The 18,652-nt window shown below is 33.6% G+C and overlaps 1 protein-coding gene across 1 annotated transcript; it reads right to left on the bottom strand.

Annotated features, from left to right (window-relative positions):
• Positions 1-12,842: 12,842 nt before the first annotated feature.
• On the bottom strand, positions 12,843-14,692 carry LOC127728911 (uncharacterized; the record flags this gene model as incomplete). The annotated part of the gene is made up of 1 exon (XM_052236491.1): positions 12,843-14,692. A coding segment is annotated over one exon (927 nt), but the record flags the coding sequence as incomplete, so codon positions are not given.
• Positions 14,693-18,652: the final 3,960 nt, after the last annotated feature.

The following is an 18,652-nucleotide window of genomic DNA, read 5'->3' as shown; positions in this document are numbered from 1 at the left end:
AATCGTGCTTATTTGTGTCTCTTTTGCCTTAATTTACTGAATAATGTTGGCTGTTTTTGTTTGCAGTTGTTCATTTCAACATGTTGCATGTTGAACATATTTATCTTCATGTTATTCTCATTAATGGAAGTTTTTTTATTACATGCCAGTGCAGAATGAGAGACCAAGGGATAACTATATATCCAGCAGCGGCATAAACTTTCATTTTCCAGAATGTAGACTAATTGGATGCTACATACCTTATATGCAGATGCTTTATTTTAAGAAGTTACCATCTGTCATATGTCCATTGTTGACCACATATTCATGGTGTAGCCACTGCTTTAAAAAGAATTGTCATGTAAAATCATGACTTATGAGTAACAGGATAACTATATTTGGTATATTGGATCCATACAAGGTCTACATGTGGAACCCAGGACCTGTTAAACTAAAGACTTGAGTAAAATTGGTATTTGCTGCTTTTTCAGGTAAGCACAAAGCATTAAGGAGTAAGAGCAAATACTGGTCGGTTCAGAGTCGTAATAATGTGTCAGGGTAAGGTGACATGTCTTCCTGCGGACAGTTACCTGGTGAACTAGCACATTAAAAATTTGATTTAGCGTGTCTAGTACAAAGTAGGGTTAATATTCAAATTACATTAGCATGTTCTTGTCCTGAATATGCGGTTGTGCGCCCCCCTAAAATTTGCAAAGCATGGGTTGTCCTCAGCTAAATTTAGAATATTTCTATAATTTCACCTCAAACAAATTTTAAGTTTGCAGCCCCCTAACCTAAAATCCTGGATCCGCCCCTGATATTATTTGCTGCTGGACATTAAACAGCCATCCATCATCAAGTCTGTATGTAAGATACTATAATATATATTTGGTGTATCTATGGAATGAATGCAAGGTGCTCTTGTCTGTTTGGCAGATTAATTTGATATTTGCAACATTTTCATCGTTAATTGGTCAATGCTGTGACGCGTTCTGCAATACAATAAGCAATTAATCAGCTGCATTTGGTGTATGGAATGGTTGGACAATGTACATTTCTGTTTTGCAGGTCTCTTCTTACCTTTATCAATATCATGGTTCATTGCAGACAGTCTTCTCTCTGAAAAAAGTATAACAAAGTGTATAGCTAATTTTTTTTCAGACAACCTGTGATTCATTAATCAATATTAAGTTTGTTCATTGGTCAATGTTAAGTTTTCATGGTTATGTCTGTTCATTGGTCAATGTTTAGTTTTCATGGTTATGTCTGTGATCCTTGGTCAATGTTCAGTTATCATGGTTATATCTGTTCATTGGTCAATGTTAAGTTTTCATTGTTATGTCTGTGATCATTGATCAATATTAATTTTTCATGGTTATGTCTGTTCATTGGTCAATGTTCAGTTTTCATGGTTATATCTGTTTATTGGTCAATATTAAGGTTTTATGGTTATGTCTGTGATCAATGGTCAATATTTAGTTTTCATTGTTATGTCTGTGGTCCTTGGTCAATATTAAGTTTTCATGGTTATGTCTGTTCATTGGTCAATGTTCAGTTTTCATGGTTATGTCTGTTCATTGGTCAATGTTTAGTTTTCATGGTTATGTCTGATCCTTGGTCAATGTTCAGTTATCATGGTTATATCTGTTCATTGGTCAATGTTAAGTTTTCATTGTTATGTCTGTGATCATTGATCAATATCAATTGTTCATGGTTATGTCTGTTCATTGGTCAATGTTCAGTTTTCATGGTTATATTTGTTCATTGGTCAATATTAAGTTTTTATGGTTATGTCTGTGATCAATGATCAATATTTAGTTTTCATTGTTATGTCTGTGCTCCTTGGTCAATATTAAGTTTTCATGGTTATGTCTGTTCATTGGTCAATGTTCAGTTTTCATGGTTATGTCTGTTCATTGGTCAATGTTAAGATTTCATGGTTATGTCTGTGATCCTTAGTCACTGTTCAGTTTTCATGGTTATGCCTGTGATCCTTGGTCACTGTAAAGTTTTCATGGTTATGTCTGTTCACTGGTCAGTATTAGGTTTTCATGGTTATATCTGTGATCCCTGGTCAATGTTAAGTTTTCATGGTTATGTCTGTTCATTGGTCAATGTTAAGTTTTCATGGTTATGTCTGTGATCCTTGGTCAAAGTTAGGTTTTCATGGTTATGTCTGTGATCCTTGGTCAATGTTCAGTTTGCATGGTTATGTCTGTGATCCTTGGTCAATGTTAAGTTTTCATGGTTATGTCTGTTCATTGGTCAATGTTTAGATTTCATGGTTATGTCTGTGATCCTTGGTCAATGTTAGGTTTTCATGGTTATGTCAGTGATCCTTGGTCAATGTTAAGTTTTCATGGTTATGTCTGTTCATTGGTCAATATTAAGATTTCATGGTTATGTCTGTGGTCCTTGGTCAATATTAACTTTTCATGCTTATGTCTGTGATCCTTGGTCAATATTTAGTTTTCATGGTTATGTCTGTGGTCCTTGGTCAATGTTAAGTTTTCATGGTTATGTCTGTGATCCTTGGTCAATGTTAAGTTTTCATTGTTATGTCTGTTCATTGGTCATTGTAAGTTTTCATGGTTATGTCTGTTCACTGGTCAATGTTAAGTTTTCATGGTTATGTCTGTGATCCTTGGTCAATGTTATGTTTTCATTGTTATGTCTGTTCATTGGTCATTGTAAGTTTTCATGGTTATGTCTGTTCACTGGTCAATGTTCAGTTTTCATGGTTATGTCTGTGATCCTTGGTCAATGTTAGGTTTTCATGGTTATGTCTGTTCATTGGTCAATGTTAAGTTTTCATGTTTATGTCTGTTCATAAGTCAAAGTTCAGTTTTCATGGTTATGTCTGTTCATTGGTCAATGTTTAGTTTTCATGGTTATGTCTGTGATCCTTGGTTAATGTTCAGTTATCATGGTTATATCTGTTCATTAGTCAATGTTCAGTTTTCATTGTTATATCTGTTCATTGGTCAATATTAAGTTTTTATACGACCGCAAAAAAAAATTTGTGGTCGTATATTGGTATGACGTTGGCGTCGTCGTCGTCGTCCGAAGACACATTAGTTTTGCGCACTCTTATTTTAGTTTAAGTGAATGGATCTCTATAAAATTTTCCATAAGGTTCAATACCACTAAAGGAAGGTGGGGGTTGATTTTGGGGGTTATGGTACCAATAGTTAAGGAATTAGGGGCCAAAAATAAGCATTTTTGTAACTTCCAGACATAACTTGTGTGTAAGTGTATGGATCTCTCTGACATTGTACCACAAGGTTCCATATCACAAAGGGAATGCTGGGATTGATTTCGGGGGTAATTGCCTCTAAATTTTAGGAATTAGGGGCCAAAAAGGGGCAAAAAACAAGCATTTTTCTAGTTTCATGACAATAACTTGTGTGTAAGTGTATGGATCTCTCTGACATAGTACCACAAGGTTCCATATTACAAAGGGAATGCTGGGATTGATTTTGGGGGTAATGACCTCCAAATTTAAGGAATTAGGAGCCAAAAAGGGGCAAAAAACAAGCAGTTTTCTAGTTTCATGACAATAACTTGTGTGTAAGTGTATGGATCTTTATGAAATTGTACTACAAGGTTCCATATCACAAAGGGAAAGCTGGAATTGAGTTTGGGGGTAATTGCCCAAAAAGTTTAGGAATAAGGGGCCAAAAAGGGGCAAAAAATGAGCATTTTTGTCGAGCCTTCGACTTTAGTCGAAAAAGCGAGACATAGCGATCCTACATTCCGTCGGCGTCGTCGTCGTCGTTGTCGTCGGCGGCGTCCACAAATATTCACTCTGTGGTTAAAGTTTTTGAAATTTTAATTACTTTCTTAAACTATCCTGGATTTCTACCAAACTTGGACATAAGCTTGTTTATGATCATAAGATAGTATCCAGAAGTAAATTTTGTAAAAATAAAATTCCATTTTTTCCGTATTTTACTTATAAATGGACTTAGTTTTTCTGCCGGGAAATATTACATTCACTCTGTGGTTAAAGTTTTTAAAATTTTAATAACTTTCTTAAACTATCCTGGGTTTCTACCAAACTTGGACAGAAGCTTGTTTATGATCATAAGATAGTATCCAGAAGTAAATTTTGTAAAAAAAAAAAATCCATTTTTTCCTTATTTTACTTTTAAATGGACTTAGATTTTCTGCCAGGAAACAACACATTCACTCTGTGGTTAAAGTTTTTAAAATTTTAATAACTTTCTTATACTATTTTGGATTTGTACCAAACTTAGACAGAAGCCTGTTTATGATCAAAAGCTAGAATCTAGAAGGAAATTTAGTAAAAAAATAAATCCATTTTTTCCATTTTTTACTTTTAAATGGACTTAGATTTTCTGCCAGGAAACAACACATTCACTCTGTGGTTAAAGTTTTTAAAATTTTAATAACTTTCTTATACTATTTTGGATTTGTACCAAACTTGGACAGAAGTTTGTTTATGATCAAATGCTAGTATCTAGAAGGAAATTTTGTTTTCTTCCAGTTAACATTACATTCAGTCTGCAGTGAAAGTTTTTAAACATTTATTAGATTCATAAACTATCCTGGATTTTTACCAAACTTGGACAGAAGCTTCTTACAATCAAAAGATAGTATCAAGAGGAATATTTTTATTGATTTACTTCCTAATTTTTGTTAAGTTTTCTTGGTTATGTCTGTTCATTAGTCAATGTTCAGTTTTCATGGCTATGTCTGTTCACTGGTCAATGTTAAGTTTCTGAATTATGGTCTATTTCTCACATACAATAAGCAATCGTCTTAATATATTTGATGTATGATTCATTGTTAGTGTAAATATCTGTCTGACAGCTAGGATTCATGTTACCTTGACCTCATTTACATGGGTCATTGTTACTGTTAAACTTACATTGTAGTAAAACCTTCATATAAGAGACTTTCAACATAAATTTAATCATGACATATAAAGCAGGCCATACATTTCAGCGTGTGTACTCTTGTTTTTGCCGTAAACATGAAAGTTTTGCAGTTAAGGTTTACATACCGTCTGAGAATGAAAGTATGCTTTATATTTCGCATTGCATTTCTAGCATTGATGACTTGACGGAGTTAATTCAATATATGAACCGCCTCAATGGATAAACACGCTGCATTAAGAAGTAAGAGCAAGGAATGGTCGGTTCGGGGTCTGAATAAAATGACTACGAAAGGTGACAAGAGTTCTTGCGGTATTATGACCTAGCATGTCCAACGAAGGGTTAATATTTATATCGTATTAATATGTTCTCTTCCTGTATATGCATTTGATTTACGGCAGGAAGTTGAACAGCCACCCATCATCATTATCTACAGCAGCTAAATTAAATTGTTGAACAGTTTTATTTGATGACACAATATAACCAAGTTCTTTTATAGTTTAACTTAATTGAAAAATTTTATATCTGAAAATTTTAGTCCTTAAAATATTCCAAATATTATATTCTTAATATTGTCATTATTTTGTAAAACATATTTGAAAACAAAGATTAGCATTTCTTTTTACACACGCGTGCACAGTAATTTCATTGACCGCAAATAATGGTCACTAAAACCAGGTTTAAGCTGCTGCATTTTCTGCACAAGGAAATGTCTGTACCCAGTCAGGAATATGACATTCGTTTGAGCTTTTGATTTTTCCATTTGATAAGGGACTTTCCGTTTGAATTTTCCTTGGAGTTCGGTATTTTTGTTATTTTACTTTTTATAAAATTAATGAAACAAAATGTACGACAGGTTTATACTTTTAAACTAAATCTAATAAGGAGAATTAAAAAAGCGCAATATTAAGAAATATTTTGGAAGGTTTGAATCCTTTGAAAATGTGATCATTTTAAAGAGAAACATTGAAACATATTTTTCGCACGTTTATACAAGATGTATTAACAGAAAATATCATTTGCCAGTCTTATTGATTATGATGTTATCGTTCCAATTCACCCAAACGAAAACAGCGAGTAAATGAGTTACTATATGACTGCTCAGCCTGTTTTTTAACACATAAGATTTTTAAGGCCAAATTCGTCTGCCTCACCATATATTGTCAGGTTCTATAATTGCATTTACATTTATCGATGAGGATCTGGATGGGGTTTACAGAATAGACAATAATAGGCAAACAGTGCAGAATAAAGGCCAAACAAGAACAGAGAAAAATAATCCTAAAAAATAAAGAACAGTGAATAATTTGGTGTTGAAATATAAAGAATAGAGAATAATGGGCAAAAATAACAGAATAGAGAAATAAGGCCTTAAAAGTAAAGAATAAAGAAGGGGTGCATCCAGATCCCCACCAATGGCAATATAGCGCGGGTATAAGACTCATATTTTTCACTTACTGTTATTTATAACCTTTCTAGTCACGACCATTTAGCACACCCTATTACAGGCTATCAGTACTGGAGAAGCGATCGGTAACACAGATCCGACGATTTCGACACGACACTTTTTATTTTCTTCTGTCTATCCTGCTTCTATGGTAAGGTTTTTTGTGAGTGACTCCATAATGCAATAGGCCATGTGTCTTAAATGAGCTTAAATATGCAAGCATTCCAAATGAAGTTTAGAATGTTCAAAAAGAATAGCAAATAGAGTTAATAAATAGATTTCTGCATCAAAACATAACGACCACAAGTATTCAGAATGTATCAATCTGTTTCTTTACAAAGATTGTGTATATCATAAAGGCATCTTTTGTTTTTCCTTTTTCTTTTTTTTGTTGTTGTTGTTGTTGTTGTATTGGGTACCTGTAACAAAGAGAATAACAACCACAGAGTAGTAAAAACATACAGTTTATACCAATATAGTTCCGAGTTATGCCGCTTTGTCCGACAAACATTGCTTTAAATAAATTCGTCATAAATCAGGATTAAAATTGTGTACACCAGACGCGCGGTTCGTCTACGAAAGACTCATCAGAGATGTTCGAATCAAAAAAGGTAAAAAGACCAAAAGACCGCATGAAGTTGTAGAGCGTTTAAGGACTAAAACTGACGAAAAATGGAAAACCGTACAAAATTTGATTTTCTTCTCCTCAACCCGCCCCTACATATCTTAACAAAACTGATAAGACTGTTAGAATATGATACAACATGTATCATGAACGGTGCTTCTCTTCCGCAAGCTTCATAGGAAAACTAATTAATCACACCCATATCGGTAAAAAGGTTGGATTTAATTTTCTATGGACCTTATCGCTATTTGGAACACCTAAAATATGTAGCTAAAACAAAAGCAATGAATAGAACTTATCGCTATCTGGTGATCTGTGCCACTTGACCCGAGAATTTGCGATGCTTGAACTATTGACGTCATACAACAATCACCTTTCCTTTGTGGCGTCAGACATTTTCTCTTGTGACGTCAAAATTTTACGGGAACTTCTGTGATGTCCAGTAATGGCGGACAAATAGCGATAAGGTGTATTAAAGTCGTGTGTTCACGTTTTTTTTATGTCAATGATGAACCATTTCTCAACAACATGCTACAATAGGATCGTAATGTTTTTGTCGAGCTTGCGACATTTATGTCGAGAAAGCGAGACATAGCGATCCTAGATTCCATCGTCGTTAGCGGCGTCAAAATTTACATTCAGTCTGTGGTAAAGTTTTTTAAACATCAATTATATTAATTGATTAATAATAATCAAATCTTTATGGAATTTTATGAACTAGTACCCAGAACAAAATTTGGAAAAATATTAATTTTCATTTTCCGTATTTTACTATTAAAAGGACTTACTTTTTTTACAGTTAATATATAAATACAGTTTAAAGTTAAAGTTTTTCAGTCATCATTTACTTTGTCAAACCTTTATGAAATTTGATGAAATATGGACAAAAGCTTTTTTAATTACCAAAAGACAGTATCCAGAGCAATTTCACCCCTTATTTTACTGTTAAATGGACTGAGTTTTTTACAGTCAACATATAAATACAGTCTTAGGTTAAAGCTTTTCGGTCATCTATAACTTTGTCAAACCTTCATTGAATTTCATGAAATTTTGACAGAAGCTTTTTTATGACTCAAAGACAGTATCCAGAGCAATATTTTGAAAAAAAAAGATATTTTAACTTTTCCGTATTTTATTGATAAATGACCTAGTTTTTGTCGAGCCTGCGACTTTTGTCGCAGAAGCTCGACATAGAGATAGTGATCCGACGGCGGCGGCGTTAGCTAACTTCTTAAAAGCTTTATATTTTAGAAGATGGAGGACCTGGATGCTTCATACTTTGTATATAGATGCCTTATGCTATGAAGTTTCCGTCTGTCACATGTCCATTGTTCTTGACCTTATTTTCATGGTTCAGTGACTACTTGAAAAAAAAGTTAAGATTTTTTGTAATGTTAATTTCTCTCTTATTATGAGTAATAGGATAACTATATTTGGTATGTGCGTACCTTGCAAAGTCCTCATGCCCATCAGACAGTTTTCACTTAACCTCGACCTCATTTCATGGATCAGTAAACAAGGTTAAGTTTTGGTGGTCAAGTCCATATCGCAGATACTATAAGCAATAGGTCTACTATATTTGGTTATTGAAGGATTGTAAGGTGTACATGTCCAACTGGCAAGTGTCATCTGACCTTGAACTCATTTTCATGGTTCAGTGGTTAAAGTTAAGTTTTTGTGTTTTGGTCTGTTTTTCTTTAACTATAAGCAATAGCTCAACTATATTTGTTGTATGGAAGTATTGTAAGATGTTTATGTCTGTCTGGCAGAAACATCTGACCTTGACCTCATTTTCATGGTTCATTGGTCAATGCTAAGTTTTCATGGTTATGTTTGTTTCTTAGATACTATAAGCAATATGTCAACAATATTTAATGCATAGATTGATAGTAAGGTGTACATGTTTGTATGGCATGGTTCATCTGACCTTGACCTCATTTTCATGGTTTGTTGTCGAGCCTGCGACTTTTGTCGCAGAAAGCTCGACATAGAGATAGTGATCCGGCGGCGGCGGCGGCGGCGTTAGCTTACTTCTTAAAAGCTTTATATTTTAGAAGCTAGAATACTTGGATGCTTCATACTTTGTATATAGATGCCTTATGATATAAAGTTTCCGTCTGTCATATGTCCATTGTCCTTGACCTCATTTTCATGGTTCAGTGACTACTTGAAAAAAAGATTTTTGTAATGTTTATTTCTTTTTTATTATGAGTAATAGGATAACTATATTTAGTATGTGCGTACCTTGCAAGGTCCTCATGCCCGTCAGACAATTTTCATTCGACCTCAACCTTCAATTCATGGATCAGTGAACAAGGTTAAGTTTTTGTGGTAAAGTCCATATATCAGATACTATAAGCAGTAGGTCTGCTATATTTAGTATATGGATTGATTGTAAGGTGTACATGTCCAACTGGTAGGTGTCATCTAACCTTGACCTCATTTTCATGGTTCAGTGGTCAAAGTTAAGTTTTTTAGTTTTGGTCTTTTTTTCTAATACTATATGCAATAGGTCAACTATATTTGGTGTATGGAAATATTTTATGATGAATATCTCAGTCTCGCAGGTTTTATTTGACCTTGACCTCATTTTCACTGTTCATTTCTCAGTGTTAAGTTTTTGTGTTTTGGTCTGTTTTTCTTCAACTATAAGCAATATATCAACTATATTTGTTGTATGGAAGGATTGCAAGGTGTATATGTCTGTCTGGCAGGTATCATCTGACCTTGGCCTCATTTTCATGGTTCATTGGTCAATATTAAGTTTTCATGGTCAAGTTTGTTTCTTAGATACTATAAGCAATAGGTCAACTATATTTAATCCATACATTGATTGTAAGGTGTACATGTATGTCTGGCATGGTTCATCTGACCTTGACCTCATTTTCATGGTTCATTGGTCAATGGTAAGTTATTTGGTATGTGCGTACCTTGCAAAGTCCTCATGCCCATCAGACAGTTTTCACTTGACCTCGACCTCATTTCATGGATCAGTAAACAAGGTTAAGTTTTGGTGGTCAAGTCCATATCGCAGATACTATAAGCAATAGGTCTACTATATTTGGTTATTGAAGGATTGTAAGGTGTACATGTCCAACTGGCAAGTGTCATCTGACCTTGAACTCATTTTCATGGTTCAGTTGTTAAAGTTAAGTTTTTGTGTTTTGGTCTGTTTTTCTTAAACTATATGCAATAGGTCTACTATATTTGGTGTATGGAAATATTTTATGATAAACATCTCAGTCTCGCAGATTTTCTTTGACCTTGACCTCATTTTCATGGTTCATTGCTCAGTGTTAAGTTTTTGTGTTTTGGTCTGTTTTTCTTAAACTATAAGCAATAGCTCAACTATATTTGTTGTATGGAAGTATTGTAAGATGTATATGTCTGTCTGGCAGAAAACATCTGACCTTGACCTCATTTTCATGGTTCATTGGTCAATGCTAAGTTTTCATGGTTATGTTTGTTTCTTAGATACTATAAGCAATATGTCAACAATTAATGCATAGATTGATAGTAAGGTGTACATGTTTGTATGGCATGGTTCATCTGACCTTGACCTCATTTTCATGGTTTGTTGTCGAGCTTGCGACTTTTGTCGCAGAAAGCTCGACATAGGGATAGTGATCCGGCGGCGGCGGCGTTAGCTTACTTCTTAAAAGCTTTATATTTTAGAAGCTAGAAGACTTGGATGCTTCATACTTTGTATATAGATGCCTTATGATATGAAGTTTCCGTCTGTCATATGTCCATTGTCCTTGACCTCATTTTCATGGTTCAGTGACTACTTGAAAAAACGATTTTTGTAATGTTTATTTCTTTCTTATTATGAGTAATAGGATAATAATAAATAAAATTGAGAATGGAAATGGGGAATGTGTCAAAGAGACAACAACCCGACCACAGAACAGACAACAGCAGAAGGCCACCAACAGGTCTTCAATGCAGCGAGAAATTCCCGCACCCGGAGGCGTCCTTCAGCTGGCCCCTAAACAAATATATATACTAGTTCAGTGATAATGAACGCCATACTAAACTCCAAATTGTACACAAGAAACTAAAATTAAAAATAATACAAGACTAACAAAGGCTAGAGGCTCCTGACTTGGGACAGGCGCAAAAATGCGGCGGGGTTAAACATGTTTATGAGATCTCAACCCTCCCCCTATACCTCTAGCCAATGTAGAAAAGTAAACGCATAACAATACGCACATTAAAATTCAGTTCAAGAGAAGTCCGAGTCTGATGTCAGAAGATGTAACCAAAGAAAATAAACAAAATGACAATAATACATAAATAACAACAGACTACTAGCAGTTAACTGACATGCCAGCTCCAGACTTCAATTAAACTGATTGAAAGATTATGTCTTCATCATATGAATATCAGGCACAATCCTTCCCGTTAGGGGTTTAGTATCATACCATCATAACATATATGAGAAGAACATAACCCGTATACTATATTTAGTATGTGCGTACCTTGCAAGGTCCTCATGCCCGTCAGACAATTTTCATTCGACCTCAACCTTCAATTCATGGATCAGTGAACAAGGTTAAGTTTTTGTGGTCAAGTCCATATATCAGATACTATAAGCAGTAGGTCTGCTATATTTAGTATATGGATTGATTGTAAGGTGTACATGTCCAACTGGTAGGTGTCATCTAACCTTGACCTCATTTTCATGGTTCAGTGGTCAAAGTTAAGTTTTTTAGTTTTGGTCTTTTTTTCTTATACTATATGCAATAGGTCAACTATATTTGGTGTATGGAAATATTTTATGATGAATATCTCAGTCTCGCAGGTTTTATTTGACCTTGACCTCATTTTCACTGTTCATTTCTCAGTGTTAAGTTTTTGTGTTTTGGTCTGTTTTTCTTCAACTATAAGCAATATATCAACTATATTTGTTGTATGGAAGGATTGTAAGGTGTATATGTCTGTCTGGCAGGTATCATCTGACCTTGACCTCATTTTCATGGTTCATTGGTCAATATTAAGTTTTCATGGTTAAGTTTGTTTCTTAGATACTATAAGCAATAGGTCAACTATATTTAATGCATACATTGATTGTAAGGTGTACATGTCTGTCTGGCATGGTTCATCTGACCTTGACCTCATTTTCATGGTTCATTGGTCAATGGTAAGTTTTCTTGGTTAAGACTGTTTCTTAGAAACTATAAGCAATAGGTCAACTATGTTTGGTTTATTGAATGATTGTAAGGTATACATCTATTTCGCGTTTGGTTTATCCGACCTTGACCTCATTTTCTTGGATCATGTTAAGTTTATGTGTTACTTGTAGTAAAGCTTTATATTTAGGACTATCAACATAAAATCAATGTTTAGGAAAGAGGGCGAGACATTTCAGCGTGTGCACTCTTGTTTTACAGTTAACATTAAAATACAGTCTAGGGTTAATTTTTTTCAGTCACCAATAATTTTGTCAAACCGTCTCGGTATTTCACTTAAGTTGGACAGAAGTTTTTTAGTGATCAAAAGACAGTATCTAGACCAAAATAATAAAAATATCTTTTTTTTTAATTTTTCAGTATTTTATTGATAAAAGGATTTTATTTTTTTTAGTTAACAAGAAGATACTCTCTGGGGTGAACGTTTTTTACACACCAAATTATTTGTCAAACCTTAAAAAAAACATTAAAACTTTGGTAGAATTTTTTATGATTAAGAGATAATGTCTGAAGCTAAATTTAAAAAAAAATACATTTCTTTCATTTTTCAGTAATTTACTCATAGATGAACTTAGTGTTTTGCAGTTAACATTTACAGACAGTCTAGAATTACAATTTTTGACATTAAAAATGCAAATCTTCATGGATTGTTATGAAACTTGAACATAAACTAATCTACAAGATCAAGAAATAACATCCAAAGATACATTATTTTTATTTTAAATTGTGTATTTTACTGATAAATGAACTCACTTTTCACAGTCAACATTACACTTTTACCGTACACCAAGAGCAGTAATCGCAGGAGAGACACGGGGTTCCGCGGTACCCTTAACGATTATTTCAAATATATGTGTTTATAACAATAATCGAACAACAGAAATGGTTCTTTGCGGCGTTTTGCATTTGCGCCGATCTGCATTTCACTTGCGCCGATTTTTTCTTTCACTTGCGTCGATTATTTCTTTCATTTGCGCCAATTGTTTTATAGGTAAATTACAGGTGAAAACTATTTGTATTTATCAGTATAAACCTCTTACGCTAGCCAGTTATACATATGTTATAGATTATCAATTAAAACATGCATATAACTGTTGCCCCCTACCCACAATGGGGAGGTGGAAGTAGGATTTCGAGCAAAACAAGACAATTTTACATCCATTAAAATAACTGAGTATAGCAATAAAATATCAAATGATATAAAAATCTATTTACAGCCTTTATTATGTTAAAGGACAATAAAACATCTTTACGCCATGAAAAAAGCACAGCACTAAAATGCAAAAATGAGCAAATGGAACTTGAAATTATTGAATCAGCGCAAATGAAACAACCAAATCGGCGCAAATGAAAGATTGAAATTTATAAAATCGGCGCAAATGTCATACGCCCGGTTCTTTGGTAAGAAGGTCGAACATTATGACGTGTTTACATAAAAACTACTTTTGGAAAGAAAGCTCAAAGTCATGACAAGAAAATACAAACATTTTGCTTGAAAAAAGACTGAAATGATGAATGTTTCTCTTCAGTTACATTTATTTACAAAACTGTAATGTTGCGTGACAAATATTGTAAATCTCGATATCAATTTGAATGAAGAAATCGTTTTTCTGATAGCACTTTATTCTTTGTGAATGATTTCTTTGAAACGTCGCGATGTTTTAAGTGTTGCAACAGCTGGAACTAGTGAAGTGTTTCGAGCTAATTTATAGTTTGATTTGACTCGGCTTGCCATGGATGATAGTTTTTTGAAATTTTCTACGCTGTTGTCTAAACAGAGATTATTAAAAGCGTGCATCAATGTGTCTGTGTCAAGCTTTGTATTCGTGTATCGTTTTGCCACTGCTGGAGAAGAAGTCGACTTGAATCTGCCATTATAGATTAGCGGACGTTTATTAAAATTTTTCTGTTCCTCAAGGAATATCTTCACTCTGTTGTTCACATTTCTTCTTATTGATGGTTCACAACTGTCTTCTGTAATCCGTTCGTCAAAGCGAACGGATTTTTGACGAGTTGTAGATTTGAATGCAGAAGATGACTGTTTTTGTGTGGATGGTCGTGACGTATCCGGTGTTGAAGCATACCAAGCATTTATTGTCTTTGCACGAGAAACTGGAGAAACATTGGAATAACTATCCTCCCCATCTCTAGAGAACTGGTCTACTTCTGTCATAAATGCTGAGTCTATATTTGGTGGTGCCGACTGTCCTCGAATGATGTTTGTATTAGGAACATTATTATTCCCTGATCTCGGTTTAGATGACTTTTTAGTGAATTCTTGGCTGTGTTTACTTGTTTTTATTTCCGACTGGCGTCTCTCCAATGCACTCTTTTTTCTCTCCATCATTCGCATGTCAACGACAAAGTTTTTCTGTGAAGTTTTTAATTCCTTGTCATATAGTCTCTTAACTTTATCACATTTTGAAGCTAAAGTTTTATGTTTATTAAACAAAAGTTGATTATGTGAAGGATTCACCATAAATTCAATGTTGACTACATGATCTTGCCACGACAGATCATGTGTCCTCAGCATAAACATTTTTACTTTCGTTTATCTTCTGTTAACCTGCAAATGAAAACAAAGATATTAAAAAAATGAATATAAGCTATGCAGGTTCATAGTAAAAGAAATAACACCATCTTCAAATGTTTTTTATGTTATATTTACAAATTCCGGAAAATACAACAAAATGATATGTTTTCATCGAAAACATAACAAATAGGATAAAACAACAAATAATAGGAAACAGGAAATTATGTATTATTTAAGATGCAAAACAAATAATACAATACATGCAAAGTTTTAGAATAGTTTTTTGTGTGTATTTCTTCTGCAGAAGTATATGATAAAAAATGAAAACAACACATTATAGATTCCATGCGTCTGAAGTACTTTTCTGGATTTATCTTCACCAGGAACGATCAAAGCAGAATATTTGAAAATGTAGGATGTATAAGAACTGAAACAGCTGAAGAACTAAAAGGATCATTACATGTTAAATTTTCATATCATACCCTTCATCGGCCCTCGTTCATGATATCATCCCTCGAGTTTTTCGGCTCTAGGGCTGATATCATGACCTAGGGCATTTAAAGGGTCTGATATGAAAAAAGCGATGTTGTTATATAAACTTATTAACGGTTTGAAAAAGCGTACATACGTATCTGTGAATGATATAAAAAATCAATATGATACTTTTGATATGAAAATAAGGAGATGTGGTATAGCCTCCGAGTCTAAATGACGTGCTTGTAAGCATCTTTATATAGGTCACCGTACAACCTTCAACAATGAGCAACATCCATACCGTATATTCGCTATTGAAGATCTCGACATGAAGAAATATGAAACAAAAAACAACCTGCTTAATGACCAAACAAGTATAACGAACAGCATTTAACGGCAACCACTGAACTACAGACACATAAATAATGTGTTTGCAAGCGCTCAACCATCCACTAACCTGAGTCAGTGGTGTAACAGCACAACATTAAAACAAATTGCAAGTTAAAATCAGTTGAAACGACTTGACTCATCGGACTGACACGAAGCACAAACAGCATATAACATAAAAGATAAAAGATGCAAAGTACCGAACTAAGAGTATATATACTCACAGCTACTGAAAGCTAGTTCAAACTAAATTACAACTCATCATTTTCTCCCAAACTAAGTATCAATCAGTACACATCCAACGGATTTAGTTTAAGACGTCATACACACTGTGGAGAAAGGTTGACATTATGAAATACCAAAATATGAGTTAATATAGACAGGAAGTTTAAAGCAACTGTGTAGCAATACATATTCAGTTATGTTTTAACTTATCTAAAACAAAATCAATGCTACTACCGATACAATAATATTTAAAAATATTACTACGATGTTAAATCTATAACTTTAAGAATAAGCTTTTACAAAGGATAATGAGTTTAAATGGATCGTATCTCAATTCACGGGTTCTATAACCAACATCACTGTAAAAATTGGTTTATGGTATCCCGTTTAAATAGGAATTCTACAGGTTCAGCCAAATTTCCAAACCAATTTTTTGTTCTTATGAAAGAATTTAGTAACCATTTTAGTAATTTGTGGTAACGAAATCACTTACTTTTTAATTTACCAGTTTTACATAAATTACGTTAATTGAGATCTTAAACTTCACTACAGACACGAGCTTAGCGAACGAGTTGGGAAATACACACACCGTAAGAAAGAAACCAAAGGAACATCACCGTCTAAAAAAGGAAAATTACTAATAGGGAACGAAAAATCGTCACTTTTGTCGTAAATTTTTGTATAAACTTTCCCGTGTGAAACTGACATATACATATCTAAAAAAAAAAGGTCAATTATAGCTGTTAATATGAAATTTATTTAAAGATATGCTCTCCATGGGAAATTTCCGAAGGAAACTTCGAGAACGAATTTTTTATTTTTTAAAGCAAACATATTATAAAGGTTTAGTTTAAACATATTTTATTTGGTTAAATATGCAAAAGGGATGAGACACAAGTTAATCAAACCATGGAAGTAATATTTAAATATTACTTCCATGATCAAACTTATGAAGTCTTCTCCCATGAACAATTTATAACAATAGAATTTTTTACAAAGCATGCATGCAAACAATACATTATATATATTGGATATTTAAAAAGATGATGTGTGATGATGTGAATGGTTGTACACAATATACATGTATATGCACTTTAGTGTGCTGTATTACACAATTAGAAAACTCTTTGACTCTTTAATAAATTTATATACATTCTTAAAAATTCTTTCATTTTCATCATTAGTTCATGACGAATCACCGGAGGTTAAGATGTTCAAATTTAGTAGAGAGTTCTCTGGTAACCAGTTATTAGACAGTTTGATTCTTATATTCGTATAAATAGGACATTCAAAAAAGAAGTGAAATGAATCTTCACGCTTAACACCACAGCTACAAGACGGATCTGAAATTATATTGACTCTGTTAAGATCATAATTCAAAAAAAGGGCTGAGCATCTAAGTTGAGTCAAAATGATGTTGAGTTTACGATTGCCAAATTTATAATGTTTAGGTACTTGGGCTTTTGAATTCAGTTTAAGATTTTTTAATTCGGGTTTAAATTTACCTAAAGAGTCAATGTTGCGGGTCACCACATTAAGGTTATTCCACAGTCGTATAGTTGAAGGTATGAAGGATTCTTGGGTCAATGAAAGTCTACAAAAAGGGTATATTATATCATTCCCATTACGTAAGGGGTAAACAGCTACACTTTGGATTTTTGGTGTAATTAAATTGCAAAGATAGGCTGGTGCATTATTATGTTGAATATTATAAAATAATTGTAACTTCCTCCTTTCTCTTCGTTCAGCTAGAGTTTCCCAACCAATCTCATCATAAATAAGTGTTATTAAATCTATCAGTTAAATGGAATGAAGATGGATCTTAACTGAGTTTTGCCACAAGCTGTGATTCATAATGATACGGGAACACATCTGCTATTGAAGGGCACAATTGGTGCTTATGAAATACCTACTACCTGTCGATAAACGTTTTTGCCGGAAAGTATGTTATAGCATCTTTAATTATTTCGTCACAGGTCCAATTAGTGCATATTTGCCTTTTTCATTTCAAGAAGGTTTTATATGAGTTGTGGCAGATAGATTAGATTTTTAAAGAACCATTTAATTAAATAAAAAAACTTCTGTTTGATAAGATAATGTTGAAGTGTAGTGTAGAGAGTCAAAAAGTCATAAATGTCATTCGAATTAAAGACATTAAACGGACAATCAAAAGCACAAAATTTACCTAAAGCTTTAAAAGAATTTTTTATTCTAAAAAAAAATTGTTCCATTATGTTATTATAGTTCATAACAAAAGTTGATCATACAAGTTCTTGCATGCACAGTAGCAGGAGTGCTAGTTAAAAGTACAGACATATTACCAGTAAAACACTAGAAACCGAGATAACAGGGTATTTGACGGGATTTTTGTGTAGTTCAGTTAGAAGATACATAGTAAGGACCTTCAAATGTTCAGAGGAGGCCGTAAGCTGAGATGTAGTAGTTTCATGAACGTTAATTATGACTGTCTGTGGATAAGGCGAATTCAGATTAGGCGTGGTGGGTGTACGCCACCATCTCCTTTAAAAGGAAAATATCTTCTTTTTTATCGGCATAAATTCGTTCAACAATTTTTTGCATCTCTCCGATTGGCGGTATATATATCGTTTTTTTGGCAATTATAGCCTCCCCCTTTTTTTCTCTTCAAAAATGCTGGATCCACCCCTAAAACTCATGTATAGTGTCTTTGATTGTTAAATTAAAAATGCGTTATATATAGTATAAAAAGTAAAACATTTCAGTCTTATGCAACTTTTGGGTTTATAGACATATCTGAAAACTGGCTGCTAGCGGAGTGGCTTCTAGCGAGTGGCTGCTAGCTTGAGTCTAGTTCTTGAAAGTCATTAATACAACTTCACATACCTTACATTTACTGATAGCTATTTGCAC

The sequence above is a fragment of the Mytilus californianus genome, unplaced genomic scaffold (genome assembly GCF_021869535.1).
Source record: "Mytilus californianus isolate M0D057914Y unplaced genomic scaffold, xbMytCali1.0.p SCAF_2, whole genome shotgun sequence".
In the NCBI taxonomy this organism is placed as follows: Eukaryota; Metazoa; Mollusca; class Bivalvia; order Mytilida; family Mytilidae; genus Mytilus; species Mytilus californianus.
The sequence above is the reverse complement of the archived record's forward strand: the minus strand, read 5'-3'. Positions and strand labels throughout refer to the sequence as shown.